Source organism: Oncorhynchus clarkii, chromosome 22 (genome assembly GCF_045791955.1).
Source record: "Oncorhynchus clarkii lewisi isolate Uvic-CL-2024 chromosome 22, UVic_Ocla_1.0, whole genome shotgun sequence".
NCBI classification, from domain to species: Eukaryota; Metazoa; Chordata; class Actinopteri; order Salmoniformes; family Salmonidae; genus Oncorhynchus; species Oncorhynchus clarkii.
In genome coordinates this window covers 12,653,276-12,671,978 of record NC_092168.1, presented here as the reverse complement: position 1 = coordinate 12,671,978, position 18,703 = coordinate 12,653,276, and the positions used below count along the sequence as shown (strand labels likewise).

Genomic DNA, 18,703 nt, shown 5'->3' with positions numbered 1-18,703 from the left:
GTCATATCATAACTATTTTGTAACTCATTAACAAGCCCTCCTACACACGACATTTAAGTTGGCCGTGCTGGTCTATAACGCACACATGATGGGTCTATGTATGAATTCCATGCAGTCAATGTAAAGTCAAGTCTATTTTACCATTCATAAACCATTTATAAAGCATTTATAAACATGCCTCACTGCCTCAAAATCATACGGAAACAACTAGGGCAGTATACCATATAGGCCTATGCCATATACCGTGGTGAATTGAAATACCCACGGTATGATTTTCAATACTGTCCATACCTATCCATACCTTTCAAACGGTTTTAGCTTGTTTTTACATAAATGTGAATTTTTTATTTTTAAAGATAAACTTCACCCACAAACTTGATACAGGCTGTATTTCTGTATTTTGAAAGTTATATGTCTTGAAAACTTGATTGCTGATATGCAAAACATTTTTGGACTATATCAACAATGGACTTTATACATAGACCTTTAATGTTGGTGTTATAGATCAGAGTGGCAAACTGCAAAGTTAATTACCATGAAGTGCTTAGCTATAAATGGTTTGTAAACGGGGAAACAGATTGGACATTACTTTGACTGGACAGAGTTAATACCCTTTGTGCGTGTGTTATAGACCGGTATGAACAACCTCATTGTGTGATGTGGAGGAGGGCAGGTAATGAGTTACGCACAAGTTCATAGACCTTCAACTATATGATTTTGATCCGTAAAATGTACAGTGAGGATTGAACCCTGTGGGGATCTTCATGCACGATTGACCTCGGCGCGAAGAAGGTGGTAAGTCACAGGCTTATACCGGCCTTTGGGGGAATTGGGGCTTGAACAGGCTATATAGACCAGCATCATTTTCAAAACGTGGATTGGCCTTTTGGCATATTCACTAACACTGGTATGGCAGAAGCACTCTTTTGAGAACAGCCGTAATGGTGACACTGCGCTGTCATTGTAATGAATCATCTATTAAGATGCCTAAATATGACCTCTTTACATAGCATGACATGAATGCGCTACAGATATGCAATGAATGTACAGTATTTAATTCACCTTTAATAGTACAGTTGGGAGCTGTTATAACATTGTAATGAAATTACATGTGGTCAAAGTAAATAGTTACCGCGATGGAGGACTACAATTTGAACTTTCTTGTTTAGCCACTCGGTCATTCCAGTGAATGTGTGTCGATCAGTCTCTCCAGCTCAGACCAGTCCTTGTTCTCTCTGACACTGGTGGAGTAGTCCATCTTAATTACTCTATTACTCCCTAGTCTCAGAGGGCATGCAGGGTCAACGACTCCCCTTTTCCCATACGACCTCATGTCATCCGTGGCATCGGAGGGTTACCGCCAAATCTTTTGTCAGGGCCCAGAGAACAAACCCCTCTCTGTGGAACCGAGCTAACTATGGACTCCTGCGAACGTCACTGCCACGCCATCGCCCTGACACATCAATAGTCACAAGTCCGGGTATTACCAGAGCCCTAGTTAGTTAGAGAGGTGGGGGTTGTGGCTGGGTGGCTCTTCTCCCAACAATGCCTTTCTGGGTGAGGACACATACCACTTTGAGCTGTTTGTGAAGAGTGGAGGGGTGGGAAAGTGTGCGTAAATGGGAGATGTTTGAGGGTGCGGCGGGCAGACAAGGGCCTGGACGTTTCTGAAAGGGCTCAATGTGTGGAATGATTCTCTACGAAGGCCCCGTTTTGACCTACTTTGGTTTAACATTGTGTTTGTTGCTTGTTTGTGTGTGGAAACACTGACACGTGTGAGAATGCTTGTCTTTGTGTTTGCGCGTCCTTGCAGACGTCACATGGGTGGAAGTTTACTGCATGTCATTGGACGACAATTACACTGAAGGGGCTATGATTGGAACTGGTGGACATGAAACCTGGGCAAACAGTGACGACTACTGTGGAACTGCTGGATATGTGTAGTTAAGGTCCTGAGAAGCCAATGGGCAACCAGTCTCTGAAGGCTACCAGACAGACTTGACCAAATGGACAGGTCAGAGGTCAAGATAGGTGTGTCGCTCAGTGCGACAGCTCTCTATACATCAAGGCTCCAAAATCACTGGAACACATCATCCCCACTGCGACTATAGTCTGACTTAGCCCCACCCTTCTCTGTATGCCGCCCTAAGGGAGGTATAGTGTTGCAGCCCGTGCTGAAATCCGCCCGGTGCCAAAGAGGACATTAGTCATCTCAGCAATAGTCCACAACCTGTGATTGGTCAGTCGGGAGGCCAGGGCACCTCTGATAGGGCAGACTTCAATGCTCTTGTTTTGTTGCACAGGATATCCAGTTAGCTGGCATTGGTCTTGGGACCGTGCCAGGTGGCACTCCTCATAGTAGAAATCGATTAGAGAAAGAGCCTGATATTCTATACCGTGGTGTTCTTTCTCTCACTGTGGACTCAAAATATGAGTTGAAAGCATCCACATAATATTCCAGGAGTTTGTGCGTGTGCATTTGTATGTGGGTTTGTGTGTGTGTGACACATGCACGGTTCTGCTAACGCGTATGCATCTGGTCCATGTGCATCCTTATGTATGCTTGCCTTGATGTAATACTGTTGTTTCTCTATCCGAAGCTTGCTGTTTTTCCACAGTCTATCAGTGTTTTAAGCGCTAGGCAAACTACGTCTGCAGACATGCAGCCACTGAAAAGCAAGGCAGTGGGTTACATTTGGAAGGAAATGTTTTGAACTGACGTGTGCTAGGGCTCTTGTACATGTATTGCACTCTGAATGCTACAGGCACTTACTTGGGTTAGTTCTGCTAATGGAAGACAAACGTTTTTTCAGTCCCCGTTATTGACTGAGTCATTCTGTTCCATGGAAGATGTGAGGAAATAGAGATGATCTGATAAACGGTCAGAGTATCTTTGTTTTGCATACACTCATGATGAGATAGAAGACGCGTAGAGTTATTGAATGGAGTACAGTGTTAATGGTAGCTTCGCTGTTTACTGTGTGTGTGTGTGTGTGTGTGTGTGTGTGTGTGTGTGTGTGTGTGTGTGTGTGTGTGTGTGTGTGTGTGTGTGTGTGTGTGTGTGTGTGTGTGTGTGTGTGTGTGTGTGTGTGTGTGTGTGTGTGGACAGACCTGCAGGACCTCTCTGGGGGCTGATTTAGGCGTGATGTATAGCCAAGTGGTGGCCCAAGTGTCCCTTCCCACAATGCAACGGGCTTCGCCCAGCGATCCCAGGAAATCAATCTCCATCAGCTACGGCAGCATGTCTCCTTCCGTCAGTGACACCTCTGCAGAGCACACACATACTGCCTCTCACACACACACACATTCTCACACTCACAACTACCCCACACACTGTAAGTGCTTGGCGTGTCAGCAAATCCCCACCGCTAAACTCATGTTGCAGTGGGATTGTTTTTTGCTCTGTTGCCATGTTGCATCATTACAACCCAGTATGTGTGTGTGGACCCAAACTGCAGCTCTGAGAGTGTGAGTGTGCGTGCACTTGCACTGCTCATTGGGCTTGTGCGTGAATACTTGTGTGAATCTGTCTGTATACAGTGCCTTCAAAAAGTGTTCATACCCCTTGACATTTCCCACATTTTGTTGTTAGTCTGAATTTTAAATTGAGATGTTTTGTCACTGACCTACACACAGTACCCCATAATGTAAAATGATGGGATATATTTTTGACAAATGAATTCAAAATGAAAAGCTGAGTCTATAAGTATTCAACCCCTTTGTTATGGGAAGCCTAAATAAGTTCAGGAGAAAAAAATGTGCTTAAGTCACAATAAGTTGCACAGATTCACTTTGTGTGCAATAATAGTGTTCAACATTAGTTTTAAATGACTACCTCATCTCTGTACACCACACATACAATTATCTGTAAGGTCTCTCAGTCGAGCAGTGAATTTCAAAAACAGATTCAACCGCAAAGACCATGGAGGTTTTGGAATGCCTTTTAAAGAAGGGCACCAATTGCTAGATGGGTAAAAAGAAAAATGCAGTCATTGAATATCCCTTTGAGCATGGTGAAGTTATTAATTACACTTTGGATGGCAATATCAATACACCCAGTCCCTACAAAGATACAGGCGTCCTTCCTAACTCAGTTGCTGTGGAGGAAGGAAACCGCTTAGGGATTTTACCATGAGGCCAATGGTGACTTTAAAACAGAATTGAATGGCTGTGATAGGAGAAAGCTGAGTATGGATTAACAACATTGTAGTTACTCCACAATACTAACCTAAATGACAGAGTGAAAAGAAGGAAGCCTGTACAGAATAAAAATATTCCAAAACATGCATCTGTTTGCAACCTGGCACCAAAGTAATACTAGAAAAAATGTGACAAAATGTTTCACTTTTTGTCCTGAATACAAAGTGTTTGGATCAAATCCAATACCACACATTTCTGAGTAACACTCTCCATATTTTCAAGCATAGTGGTGGCTGCATCATGATATGGGTATTCTTGTAATCGTTAAGAACTGGGGAGTTTTTTCAGGATACAAAAGCAACTGAATGGAGCTAAGCGCAGGCAAAATCCTAGAGGAAAACCTGGTTCAATCCTCTTTCCACTAGACACTGGGAGATTAATTCACCTTTCAGCAGGACAATAACCTAAAACACAAGGCTTGACTTAAATCTACTGGAGAATCTATGGCAAGTCCTGAAATGGTTCTCCAGCAATGATCAAAAATCAATTTGACAGAGCTGGTGGAATTTTGAAAAGAATAATGTTGCACAATTTGGTATTTTATTAGGATCCCCATTAGCTCTTGCAAAAGCAGCAGCTACTCTTCCTGGGGTCTACTCAAAACATGAAACATAATACAGAATGACATGATACATAACTTCAATAGACAAGAACAGCTCAAGGACAGAACTACATAAATTCTTTAAAAAGGCACATGTAGCCTTTATATCAATGCATACACACAAACTATCTAGGGGAGAGGCGTTGTGCCGCAAGGTGTTGCTTTATCTGTTTTTTAAACCAGGTTTGCTGTTTATTTGAGCAATATGAGATGGAAGTCCCATGCAATAATGGCTCTATATAATACTGTACTTTTTCTTGAATTTGTTCTGCATTTGGGGACTGTGAAAAAAACCCTGGTGGCATGTCTGGTGGGATAAGTGTGTGTGTCAGAGCTGTGTGTAAATTGACTATGCAAACAATTTGCTATTTTCAACACATTAATGTTTCTTATAAAAAGAAGTGATGCAGTCAGTCTCTCCTCAACTCTTAGCCAAGAGAGACTGGCATGCATAGTATTTATATCAGCCCTCTGTTTACAATTAAGAGCAACATGTGTCACTCTGTGCTGTGCCAGCTGCAGCTTAACTAGGTATTTCCTTGCAGCACTGGACCACACAACTGGACAATAGTCAAGATTGGACAAAACTAGAGCTTGCAGAACTTGCTTTTTGGAGTGTGGTGTCAAAAAAGCAAAGCATCTCTTTATTACGGCTAGACCTCTCCCCATCTTTTCAACTATTTGAATCTATGTGTTTTGACCATGACAGTTTGCAATCTAAGGTAATGCCAAGTAATTTAGTCTCCTCAACTTGTTCAACAGCCCCACCATTCATGACCAGATTCAGCTGAGGTCTAGAACCTAAGGAATGATTTGTACCAAATAGAATGCTCTTAGTTTTAGAGATTTATGGAATGATTCCAAAACAGACTGCAACTCTTTGTTAAGGGTTTCAGTGACTTCATTAGCTGTGGTTGCTGATGTGTATATGGTTGAATTATCAGCATACATGGACACACATGCTTTGTTTAATGCCAGTGGCAGGTCATTGGTAAAAATAGCAAAGAGTAAAAAGAGGGCCTAGAGCGCTGTCCTGTGGTACACCACACGTTACATGTTTGACATTAGAGAAGCTTCCATTAAAGAAAAGCATTTGAGTTCTATTAGATATAATCCACAATATGTCAGAGGTTGAAAAGCTATAGCACATAAGTTCTCTCAACAACAGGTTATGGTCAATAATATCAAAGGCTGTACTGAAATCTAACAGTACAGCTCCCACAATCTTCTTATTATCAATTTCTATCAACCAATCATCAGTTATTTGTGTCAGTGCAGGACATGTTGAGTGCCCTTCTCTATAAGTATACTGAGAAAGTGTGTTGTTAATTTGTTTACAGGGAAATAGCATTGTGTTTGATCAAACACAATTTTTTCAACCGTTTGCTAAGAGGTAGCAGCAAGCTTATAGGTCTGTTGTTAGAACCAGTAAAGGCTTCTTTACCACTCTTGGGTAGCGGAATTACTTTGGCTTCCCTCCAGGCCTGAGGACAAAGACTTTCCTCTAGGCTCAGATTAAAAATATGACAGATAAGAGTGGCTATAGTCAGCTACCATCCTCAGTAGCTTTTCATCTAAGTTGTCAATGCCAGGAGGTTTGTCATTATTGATCGTTAACAATTTTTCCACCTCTCCCGAACTAACTTTACAAAATTCTAACTTGCACTGCTTTTCTTTCATTTTTTTTGAATGCATGAATACAATTGTTCATTGTTAGCATTTCCTGCCTACGTTTGCCCACTTTGCCAATGAAGTAATCATTCAAATAATTGGCAACATCAAATGGTTTTGTGATGAATAAGCCATCTGATTTGATGAAAGATGGAGTTGAATTTGTCCTTCTTCCCATAATTTAATTTAAAGTACTCAAGTTTTTTCCATCATTCTTCATATCATTGATCTTGGCTTCATATTAAAGTTTCTTCTTCTTTTTATTGAGTTTCATCACATAATTTCTCAATTTGCAGTAAGTCAGCCAGTCAGATGTGCAGCCAGACTTATTAGCTACTATTTGCCCCATCTCTTTCATCCATACAGTTTTTCAATTTATCATCGATCCATGAAGCCTTAACAATTCTGTCAGTTTCTTAACAGGTGCATGTTTATCAATAATTGGAAGAAGCAATTCCATAAATTCATCAAGTGCAGCGTCTGGATGCTCCTCATTAATCAGACCAACAAAATCTTTTGTATGATCTCTTATACACTTTTTTTTAGGCCCAGCTTTTGGAACTTTGGCTTTCCTGGATATAGCCACTATATTGTGATCACTGCATCCAATGGGTACGGATACAGCTTTAGAACAAAGTTCTACAGCATTAGTAAACATGTGATCGATACATGTGGATGATCTTGTTCCTGTTGTGTTTGTAAACGCCTTGGTAGGTTGATTAATAACCCGAACCAGACTACAGGCACTGGTTACAGTGAGAAGCTTCCTCTTGATGAAAACCAGTCAATATTCAGGTCCCCAAGAAAGTAGACCTCTCTGTTTACATCTCATACACTATTAAGCATTTCACACACATTATTTATATACTGACTGTTAGCACTTGGTGGCCTATACCAACACCCCAAAAGAAAAGGCTTTAGATGCGCCAAGTGAACCCACAACCACAACACTTCATTAACACTTGACATACGATCTTCTCTAAGCATTACAGGGATATGGCTCTGAATTTATACAGCAACACCTCCCCCATAAGCATTTATGTCTCTTCTATAGATGTTATATCCTTGTATTGCCTCTGATGTATCCTCAAATGAATTATCTAAGTCAGTCTCAGAAATGGCTAATATATGAATGTTATCTGATGTTAGCAAGTTATTGATTTCATGAAGCTGATTTCTAAGGCTGCATATATTAATACGGGCTATTTTCAGCCCTTTCCTGGGTAGCTTATCAGAGACAGGTATAATACTGAAAAGAGCAGACAAAGCAAGAAAGAAAACGTATACATTCAGCAGTCCCTTAATCAATTGGTGTGTGTGACTGTGTGTGTGTATCTGTGCTGCGGGGGTTGAGGCTACGAACCCATAGGCTTGGCTCTCTCATCCCATCCAGGCTTCTGGGAGGGAGGGTGGACAATGAGCCTGTCAAAGCGGATGTATGCAATGTCCCCACGCACTCTGGCAGCTTTCATGGCTGGGATCAATCCAGGTGTGGAAATCTCTTGGAGACAGCAGCAATCGCTAGCCAAAGGTGCTTCTACAAAGTCATAACTTAGGGGTGTGAATACATATGTAAATTAGATTTCTGTATTTCAATACCTGTTGCAAACATTTCAAAAAAATATATATTTTCACATTGTCATCATGGCGGTTTGTGTGTAGATGAAAAATCTATTTAGTAGATTTTGAATTCAGGCTGGAACACTACAAAATGTGGAATAAAGCAAGCGGTATAAATATTTTCTGAAGGCACTGTATGTGTGTTGTGTGTATGGGTGTGTGTATGTGTGTGTGCATGTATTTGCGCGTATTCACATGTGTATGGATTTGTTTGACTGCATACGTGTTTGTGTGAGAGCCATCCACCTCCTCTTCCTCTCGGGCAGGCCAATGACCAGGAGTGTCCCAACCAACCCAGATTAGAAGGGATCAAGTGAAAGATAACTAGGAACAACTGTCTGGACATTGTTTTTTTTTAAACTTCACTCAGCCTCAAAGCTTCTCTCCGTAGAAGTCTAATTCTTTCGTTCTGACCCATTTCTGTTTTGTAATTCTATTTATCCTTTATGTAACCAAAAGGGAGTCATTGCCAAGACAGACAGCAACATGCGTTTAGGCTAAGAGTGTAACTGTAAAACACGGCTCAACAGAAAGACATTACTTTTTCTTTACATACAGTGTAGATCAAGTGTGGACTGTATCCAACATCTCACATATTGTCCCTTTGTGCCCTACAGAGGATTGAAGCTACTGTCTGAATTGAAGGTATAAAACATATCAAAACTATCCAATGAGCAAAAGATGTTGAAAAGACAAGTCGGTTACGGAGACTCATTCCTATGAGCAAAAGATGTTGTCTTTTCAACGTCTTGTGCTCACTGGAGTCACTTAGATCTGACTGTTGCACCACCAACTCTGTACCACTGACTGTTTATACAAATGTGTGAGAATTTATGTTAAGGGTTCATGCATGTGTCTACGTCATATGGCGTATGTGTTACGTAGCAGCTCTTTGTCTTCCTCTCCATGCCAAGCAGTAAGGCTCCAGCTGAACTAGCTCAAAGACACCACACAGAAAGTTGCTTCCTGTCCAGAAGAGCATTTGCTACCCCCTCCTACCCTCTGAATTCACCCTCAATGCCGCCTTTGTGCTCATACCCTCCACCCCTCCCTCACACCCATGCCGTCACAGAGCACATTTTTACGCTATTCCTTGATGAGGGTGGCAGACTATTCTTTTTTTGTACAATTTGATAAAAAAAATAAAAAATTTAAATACAGAACATACACATACAAACGACAACATCACACCTGCCCAGACCCACATGCTCGCGCCCCCATCTCCAGCGCCCGCATCACTCTCCGCCACATGGCCTTTAAGCTGCACCATTTTGTTTCTCTCCGTCGCCTCACGCCCTTTCAACATTTAGATAATAAAGCATTTGACCTTTCCATTGTGTTAACAACAGAGCGTTGGTTGATTTTCAGTTTGTAAGTATACTTTTTTTCAAGACGATTGATGAGAAATGTATCGGCCAACCCGTCAGGTATCTTACAGCACCCCCATATGCCATGTCTTGAACTATGCAGACAGACGGGTTAAATGTACATTTACACTGGAATACTTCTGACTGACAACTTTAGAACTCTGCCCATAAGTTTTGGAATTTACAACATTCCCAGAAGGCATGGATTTATTGAGTCATTGTTAGTGTTACACGTAAGACATGACTCTGCAGAATTTGTGAATTTTGTCTCTTGTAAAATAAATTATATATTTTTTATACTGGATTAAGTGATTAAGGCAAAAAAGGCCTTGGTGGCAAGGTAAATACAATATAGCAAGTAAAACACTGGAATGGTAGTTTTGCAATGGAAGAATGTGCAAAGTAGAAATAAAAATAATGGGGTGCAAAGGAGCAAAATAAATAAATAACGCCCAATTTTTCAGTTTTTGATTTGTTAAAAAAGTTTGAAATATCCAATAAATGTCGTTCCACTTCATGATTGTGTCCCACTTGTTGTTGATTCTTCACAAAAAAATACAGTTTTATATCTTTATGTTTGAAGCCTGAAATGTGGCAAAAGGTCGCAAAGTTCACTGTATATATTATTTAAGAGATTGTCAGTTAGGCTATCTGCAAGGTTTTGTTTAGCTTACCTATCAAATGAGTATCCTTTTCTGGCTCAAATAGGATTCCTTCAAGATTTCTCCGATATCCAAAAGATTTCAAATCGAAATGTCATGATATAAAACTTTTAAGTTGCATATATTTGAAAATATCTACATTGGTCAATCGAATAATGCTTTTTAATGCTGTCATGGAAATACATTTATTTCCTATTACCAAGTCATTTACGGTTTCTATGTCTTTAGTTTGTCATGTGGACCAATTTATTGGTGAATTCTGAAATGCTAATAAAGATTTTTCCATAGGGTTGTGTTTTTAGGGAGTGATATTGGTTCATGTAGAATACATTTAATTTTCTTCTATTTAATTATAGTGTTCTTAACTTTGAAAATGTTTATGTTCTTAGCTTTATCACAGTTTTCTCCCCTCTTTACCCCACCCAAGCCACGCTTATCACCCCCTCCCATCCTTGCCCTCCCTTACCCACCCAGGCAAAGTTTATCCCAACCTCCCGTCTTTTCCCACCCTCCCTTCTTCTCAGACACATGTCGCAACATTTATCTAATGTAAAAAACACAATTTCCAAAGTAGAGACTCAGAGCCGGAAAATGGTATATCATACACTACAGTTGAGGAACAGTGGAAAAGTCATTCTGCTTTGAAAGTTGATAAAGTTCTAACCCCAATTTTGAGAAAATGGCCCTTGTGTAACGACGTTCGTCTGTAGGAGGAGAAGCGGACCAAAAAGCAGCGTGGTGGTTATTCATGTTCTTTAATGGAAAACTGAACAATACATGAAATAACTCAAATCTACAAAACAACAAACGGAACGTGAAAACCTATACAGCCTATCCTGTGACAACAAACACAGTGACAGGAACAATCACCCACCAACACACAGTGAAACCCAGGCTGCCTAAGTATGATTCTCAATCAGAGACAACTAATGACACCTGCCTCTGATTGAGAACCATACTAGGCCGAAAACATAGAAATGCCCCAAAACATAGAAAAACAAACATAGACTGCCCACCCAACTCACGCCCTGACCATACTAAAATAAATACAAAACAACGGAAATAGAGGTCAGAACGTGACAGTACCCCCCCCCCAAAGGTGCGGACTCCGGCCGCAAAACCTTGACCTATAGGGGAGGGTCTGGGTGGGCGTCTGTCCGCGGTGGCGGCTCTGGCGCGGGACGCTGACCCCACTTCACCATTGTCTTAGTCCGCCTTATTGTCCGCCTCCGTGGCTTACTCACCATGACCACTCCTCTCAATGACCCCACTGGACAGAGGGGCTGCTTGGGACAGAGGGGCAGCTCGAGACAGAGGTGAAGCAGCTGCTCGGGACAGAGGGGCGGCAGCTGCTCGGGACAGAGGGGCAGCTGCTCGGGCGGCCCCTGGCTGACTGGCGGCACTGGCGGCCCCTGGCTTACTGGCGGCCCCTGGCTGACTGGCGGCCCCTGGCGGCCCCTGGCTGACTGGCGGCACTGGCGGCCCCTGGCTGACTGGCGGCACTGGCGGCCCCTGGCTTACTGGCGGCCCCTGGCTGACTGGCGGCACTGACGGCCCCTGGCTTACTGGCGGCCCCTGGCTGACTGGCGGCACTGGCGGCCCCTGGCTTACTGGCGGCCCCTGGCTGACTGGCGGCACTGGCGGCCCCTGGCTGACTGGCGGCACTGGCGGCCACTGGCTGACTGGCGGCACTGGCGGCCCCTGGCTGACTGGCGGCCCCTGGCTGACTGGCGGCACTGGCGGCCCCTGGCAGACGGGCGGCACTGGCGGCCCCTGGCAGACGGGCGGCACTGGCGGCGCTGGGCAGACGGGCGGCACTGGCGGCGCTGGGCAGACGGGCGGCGCTGGCGGCGCTGGGCAGACGGACGGCGCTGGCGGCGCTGGGCAGACGGGCGGCGCTGGCGGCGCTGGGCAGACGGACGGCGCTGGCGGCGCTGGGCAGACGGGCGGCGCTGGCGCCGCTGGGCAGACGGGCGGCGCTGGCGGCGCTGGGCAGACGGGAGGCTCAGCTGGCGCTGGGCAGACGGGAAGCTCAGCTGGCGCTGGGCAGACGGGAAGCTCAGCTGGCGCTGGGCAGACGGGAAGCTCCGGCAGCGCTGGACTGGCGGGAGGCTCCGGCAGCGGCGCCGGACAGGCGGGAGGCTCCGGCAGCGGCGCCGGACAGGCGGGAGGCTCCGGCGCCGGACAGGCGGGAGGCTCCGGCAGAGGCGCCGGACAGGCGGGAGGCTCCGGCAGAGGCGCCGGACAGGCGGGAGGCTCCGGCAGCGGCGCCGGACAGGCGGGAGGCTCCGGCAGCGGCGCCGGACAGGCGGGAGGCTCCGGCAGCGCTGGAGAGGAGGGAGCCCCTGTAAGGATGGGCCGGAGAGACAGCCTGGTACGGGGGGCTGCCACCGGATGGCTGGTGCGTGGAGGTGGTGACGGATAGACCGGGCCGTGAAGGCGTACTGGAGATCTTGAGAGCAGGGCTGGCACCAACCGCCCTGGCTGGATCTTCACCCTAGCCCGGCAGATGTGGGGAGCTGGGATGTAGCGCACCGGGCTAAGCACGCGTACTGGGGACACCGTGCGAACAACTGCACAACACGGTGCCTGACCAGCACCACGCCCGCCACAGTTAGCACTGCTAGGAGCACTGTAGTGCTGAGATGGCACAGGACGTGCAAGGCTAGGGAGATGCACAGGAGGCCTGGTGCGTGAGGCTGGCACAGTCTTCACCAGACCCCTCGCACGCACCTCAGGATGAGTATGGAGAGCTGACCCCGGTGCCATTAAATCCCTGACACGCTCCGTCGGGCGAATGTCGTGCCTCATGCACCAAACCAGCAATTCCCTCATATCTCTCTCCTCCAATTTCCCCATTAACTCCTTCACAGTCTCTGCTTCGCTCACCTCCAACACCAGCTCTGGTTCTGAGCTCCTCCTTGGCTCCTCACGATAAACGGGGGGAGTTGGCTCAGGTCTGAGTACTGACTATGCCACACTCCCCCTGTGCCCCCCCCCAATACATTTTTGGGGCTGACTCTCGGGCTTCCGTCCGCGCCGCCGTGCTTGCTTCGCCAACCTCATTCTCCTGTAACCTTCCGCGCACTGTTCCATCGAATCCCAGGCGGGCTCCGGCACTCTCCCTGGGTCGACCGCCCACCTGTCTATCTCCTCCAAAGTTGTGTAGTCCAGATTCTGCTCCCATGTCCCAAAATCCTGATCTCGCTGTTGCTGTTCCTGCTGCTGCTGCCTCTGTTCCTTCTCCTGCTGCTGCTGTTGCTGTTGCCCGTTACCACGCCGCTTGGTCCTGTTGTGGTGGGTGATTCTGTAACGACGTTCGTCTGTAGGAGGAGAAGCGGACCAAAAAGCAGCGTGGTGGTTATTCATGTTCTTTAATGGAAAACTGAACAATACATGAAATAACTCAAATCTACAAAACAACAAACGGAACGTGAAAACCTATACAGCCTATCCTGTGACAACAAACACAGTGACAGGAACAATCACCCACCAACACACAGTGAAACCCAGGCTACCTAAGTATGATTCTCAATCAGAGACAACTAATGACACCTGCCTCTGATTGAGAACCATACTAGGCCGAAAACATAGAAATGCCCCAAAACATAGAAAAACAAACATAGACTGCCCACCCAACTCACGCCCTGACCATACTAAAATAAATACAAAACAACGGAAATAGAGGTCAGAACGTGACACCTTGAATGGTTTAGGTAAACCTACTGGAGAGCTCTTTTTTGTCTACACCCATTCAGCATCGTTCACACACGCTTAAGTCTTAGCCCATGTGCTAGACAGAGTGAGTACGGTGGTTTACTAAACAACTAAAGATTTCAAGACTAAAGGCTGGTTTATACTATGTCTATCGACATGTCTGTAGACAGTTGTCACAGTGACATCATGAACATTCTATTGTCGTCCGTCATCAAGCTTGTTATTGTCGTTATGTAAAAGTATAAACACAGAAATGATAGGCTGGTGGACCAGAATAGCATAACTGGTGTATTTAACACCATCTGTTTAAAACAATATTTTGGTTCGTTTCTAGCTTGTTAGCGAGCTAACCTTAGGTTAGCTTGCTAGCTAGTTCAAATAATGCTAGCTAGTTCAAATAAGGATCATATAGCTGACAGCAACGCATTATAACGTTAGCTAATTTGTATTCATTATTACAGGAAAATAAACTCACAACAAGATCATTATTTACAAGTTAATGGCAAGCTAATTACTAAATAAAAGCAGGGCAATCTACCGGAGAATTTGATAACTTGGACACTGTCTCTTTGGCCTAACTTTATATCCTAGTTTGACTTTGGTGCAGGGCATGTTGTTTTTCACATTACCGTCTCTGATAAACACACACTATATAAACGTGTATTTGTCACATGCACAGGATGCAGAAGGTATAAACGGTACAGTCAAACGGTTACTTGCATAGTGGAGTCTTTTTTGTTTAGACAATGAACCATAAATGAAAATGGCTTTCATACAGAATTAGAAACGTATAATATCTGAAAATGTAGCTAGCTAGACTATCTTACCCGAATACATGGATGATCGCTTCTCTCTCTGTCATGGATGCCATGGTTGCCCTTAGTTTGAAGATGTAATCTGGAGACTGGTGTTTTATAACAGCCTTCTGTGTGTTCTCTTTCGACCCCCTCCGCATATTTGCAAATCAAATGCCAGAATTATCTCCTTAGCTATCATTCTCTGCTTCCACTGGACATTCCACTGATTTTGAAAATCGTTCTTCCAGAAAGTGGAAAGCATCTTTCAAAAAAGCCACGTGAGAGCAGATAACCTACATATACTGAGCAGCTCATGTTATAGACAGAATCGTGCTACATGGCAGACCAATCCGAACTCATCTCTCAGCATGTCCAGCCCATCCATTATCTCAGCCAATCATGGAAGGTTCCTGCCTTTTTCTGTGGCTAAACCAACTAGGCTCGTAATTGAACAATTCTGTATTTACAGATGGTATATAAGTTTTTTATTATGGCACATGAAAGTTTACATGTTCCAGAAGGCATTTCTGCCTTCTGATCAAAAAAACGCATTTTGATCAAAATAAATATTTAAATTGAAATGCCTCTCCTGTGAAGTAGTGACAGGCGAGATACACTTAGTTTCCTGAAAGGAGTCACATATGTCCTCTTTTGTATTGTCTTTTCACTGTCCATGTAACTCATTGGCATCGGCTACTTCTATCGTTACTTCCTAAAGAGAGACAGTTACTTTGGGACAGTAGAGTTTAGATTTAATAGGGGGGAGGGGGAAAGAAGATTTGTCTGTCTATTCTGTTCTCTGCATTGATAAACTCTGTGACCTTTTTGTGGGGGACCTCTTTTGTTAGGCCCTAATCCCCTCCGTACTCTCACTTCAGACCAGGGTCATTGTAGTCCTATTCTTTTCCCTTGAACTCGTGGCATTGAGATTAGTGCCCTGCTGTGCGCTGACTCAGTGGAAATGAGTGGGGATCCTTTTTGGGATACATACGGACAGAGAAGCACACACACACACACACACACACACACACACAGACACGCAAACACACACACAAATACACACACCCCTCTAGCTCTATGTGAGCATACTTCACCCTTTCATCTATTCCCAGTCCACACATATGGTGACAATGCTTGAACATACACACATAGTAGTTGCTCTCAGTGGTTTTGTCCTTTTGTTTGCAGCCTTTCGTCACTCCCAACATCACAAAACTCCTATTGTGGTACATTGGCACCACACTCAGCGTGTTGGTTTACCCTAGTGTGTCAAAACTGCCATAGTTAAACTAGCATACGTGCCGTGTAGTCCTAGAATGAGGACTCATTAGCCTTTCGGGTGTCTATTCTATGAGTCATTCAATGTCATTGAATGGGCTACTGTAGGACCTGCAACTACTTATGTGCATTAGTGTGTGTCTGTGTGTGTGAGTGAGTGAGAAAGAGCCTTGGGAAAGACTATCCTTTCTCTTTTGATTGAACCCTACATCATAAAGAAACAACAACCATGAAAAATCAGTCAGTAACCCATTCTCTCTCTGCCTCTCCCCAGTCGACGTGAGAGCGGCACTGCCCATGCAGGTGCCCCCGGCCGCCATCCCCATGGACCTGCGCATGGACCAGCCCTTTGGCCTGGCACCGCGACCAGACGACCAGGGCCACCAAGGACAGGTCCCAGGTCATCGGGAGCAGCAGCTGCAGCAGGAGCTGTTGGCCCTCAAACACAAACAGCAGATCCAGAGACAGCTGCTCATCGCCGAGTTCCAGCGGCAACATGAGCAGCTCTCACGCCAGCATGAGGTCCAGCTACAGGAGCATGTTAAGGTGTGTTTGCCCCCCCTCCCCGACACCCTGCTTTTCCACCTCCCTCCATCCCTCCATCGCCTTTGCTCGAGGGCATTCTGACTCAACAGTGCTGTTTTAAGGACATAGAGAATGGGTGTAGGAGAGGACATGTCTGTACGTGTGTGTGTGTGTGTGTGTTGGATGTAACTGGATCCGCCGGTTGTGTTGGGTTGCTTTTCTGATCTCCAGTCCTTGAGAAACTGTGTACTGGCTCATACATGTGTGTGACAACGAGAGAAACATTTCGCTCTGCAAACAGGCCGCAGCTTCAGCCAATGGGAGCGAGGCAACCTAGGCTAAAAATAACTCTGTCTGAAAGCTCCAGTCGACACATCACTAGCTCTGCATTATGCCTTGACAGCTTGCTGACTGTATTCAATTCTGCTCCCTTCCAGTCAACACCCACCTGTGCCATGTCCATAGTGAGGCTTTTATCATTCAGTCATTTAGGCATTTAGTCTCACTCTTGCTGACTTCTTTCTTGAGAAGAAATTCAAATAATCTGTTTCCAAGCTATGAAACCTGTTAGGGGATACTAGCTGTTGGAATTGAGTGATATGACGTCAGCCATTGGTTTCAAATCAAATACATGCATATTTGCTATTGAGAGGAAGTGTGTTAGAGTGTGTGTTCAAGTGTGTGTTTTTGTTTGTCTGATATCACCTTATATAGATAATCTGTGACTGTCTCTCTCCCTTCCTTTCCTCTCCCTCTCCCCATCTCCCTCCTTTTTAGTCTCCCTCTCCCTCCTCCTCTCCCCCCACGTCCTTCCACCCCTCTCTAAAGCATCAGCAGGTGGTTGTACCGCCCTTGTAGTAACGTTGTGGTAACATTGTTGCAGCACCAGCAGGACATCCTGGCCCCGAAGCATCAGCAGGTGGTTGTACTGCCCTTGTAGTAACGTTGTGGTAACATTGTTGCAGCACCAGCAGGACCTCCTGGCCCTGAAACATCAGCAGGTAGTTGTGGTAACATTGTGTTGCAGCACCAGCAGGACCTCCTGGCCCTGAAACATCAGCAGGTAGTTGTGGTAACATTGTGTTGCAGCACCAGCAGGACCTCCTGGCCCTGAAACATCAGCAGGTGGTTGTACCGCCCTTGTAGTAACGTTGTGGTAACATTGTTGCAGCACCAGCAGGACCTTCTGGCCCTGAAACATCAGCAGGTGGTTGTACCGCCCTTGTAGTAACGTTGTGGTAACATTGTTGCAGCACCAGCAGAACCTCCTGGCCTTGAAACATCAGCAGGTGGTTGTACCGCCCTTGTAGTAACGTTGTGGTAACATTGTGTTGCAGCACCAGCAGGACCTCCTGGCCCTGAAACATCAGCAGGTGGTTGTACCGCCCTTGTAGTAATGTTGTGGTAACATTGTTGCAGCACCAGCAGAACCTCCTGGCCTTGAAACATCAGCAGGTGGTTGTACCGCCCTTGTAGTAACGTTGTGGTAACATTGTTGCAGCACCAGCAGAACCTCCTGGCCTTGAAACATCAGCAGGTGGTTGTACCGCCCTTGTAGTAATGTTGTGGTAACATTGTGTTGCAGCACCAGCAGGACCTCCTGGCCCTGAAGCATCAGCAGGAGCTGCTGGAGCACCAGAGGAAGATGGAGAGACACCGCCAAGAGCAGGAGATGGAGAAGCAGCAGAGGGAGCAGAAACTCCTACTGCTCAAGAACAAGGAGCGTGGCCAGGAGAGTGAGTTGCTCAGAAGGACAATTTATATATTGGGGCTAACGTTACATTGTCATATAACGGGGCCAATGCTACAATACTACGTTGTGGCCAACTCTATGTTATCAAAAAGTGTGGCCAATTCTGCATGATCTCTTTGTGGTTAACACTAGGGATGTGACAAAGGGAGAAAACATTTTTAACGATTACAATGCAATTTTTATAAATATTTTTTCCCGTTAAAATGATTAGAGCATTTGTGACCAACCGCCTTGATTCAGTCTTATGTAGAAACATTTGAAATTGTTTTTCTTTTACATTGTATAAAAGCAGAGACACAGAGCTACAAAATGGTATATCATTCACTGAATCTGAGGAACAATGGGAAAGTTATTCTGCTTTGAAAGGTGATAAACTTGTCATTTCACTTTTGAGAAAATGACCTTTGAATGTTTTGGTACCAACTGGAGAGCGCTTCTTTGTCTACACCCATTCAGCATCGTTCACACCCTCTTAAGCTTTAGCCCCACTCATCTCTTTAAGGGTTGATCTG

General features: G+C 45.1%; 1 protein-coding gene across 6 annotated transcripts in view; it reads left to right on the top strand.

The window, feature by feature from the left end:
- The window catches only part of LOC139380414 (histone deacetylase 4), a 227,265-nt gene that overhangs the window by 130,062 nt on the left and 78,500 nt on the right, over positions 1–18,703 (top strand). For all 6 annotated transcript variants that reach the window (XM_071123071.1, XM_071123070.1, XM_071123069.1 and 3 more), the window contains 2 exons: positions 16,188–16,459; positions 18,024–18,174. In XM_071123071.1, coding sequence (XP_070979172.1) covers positions 16,188–16,459; positions 18,024–18,174 — 423 coding nt within the window. The remainder of the gene's footprint in view (positions 1–16,187; positions 16,460–18,023; positions 18,175–18,703) is intronic.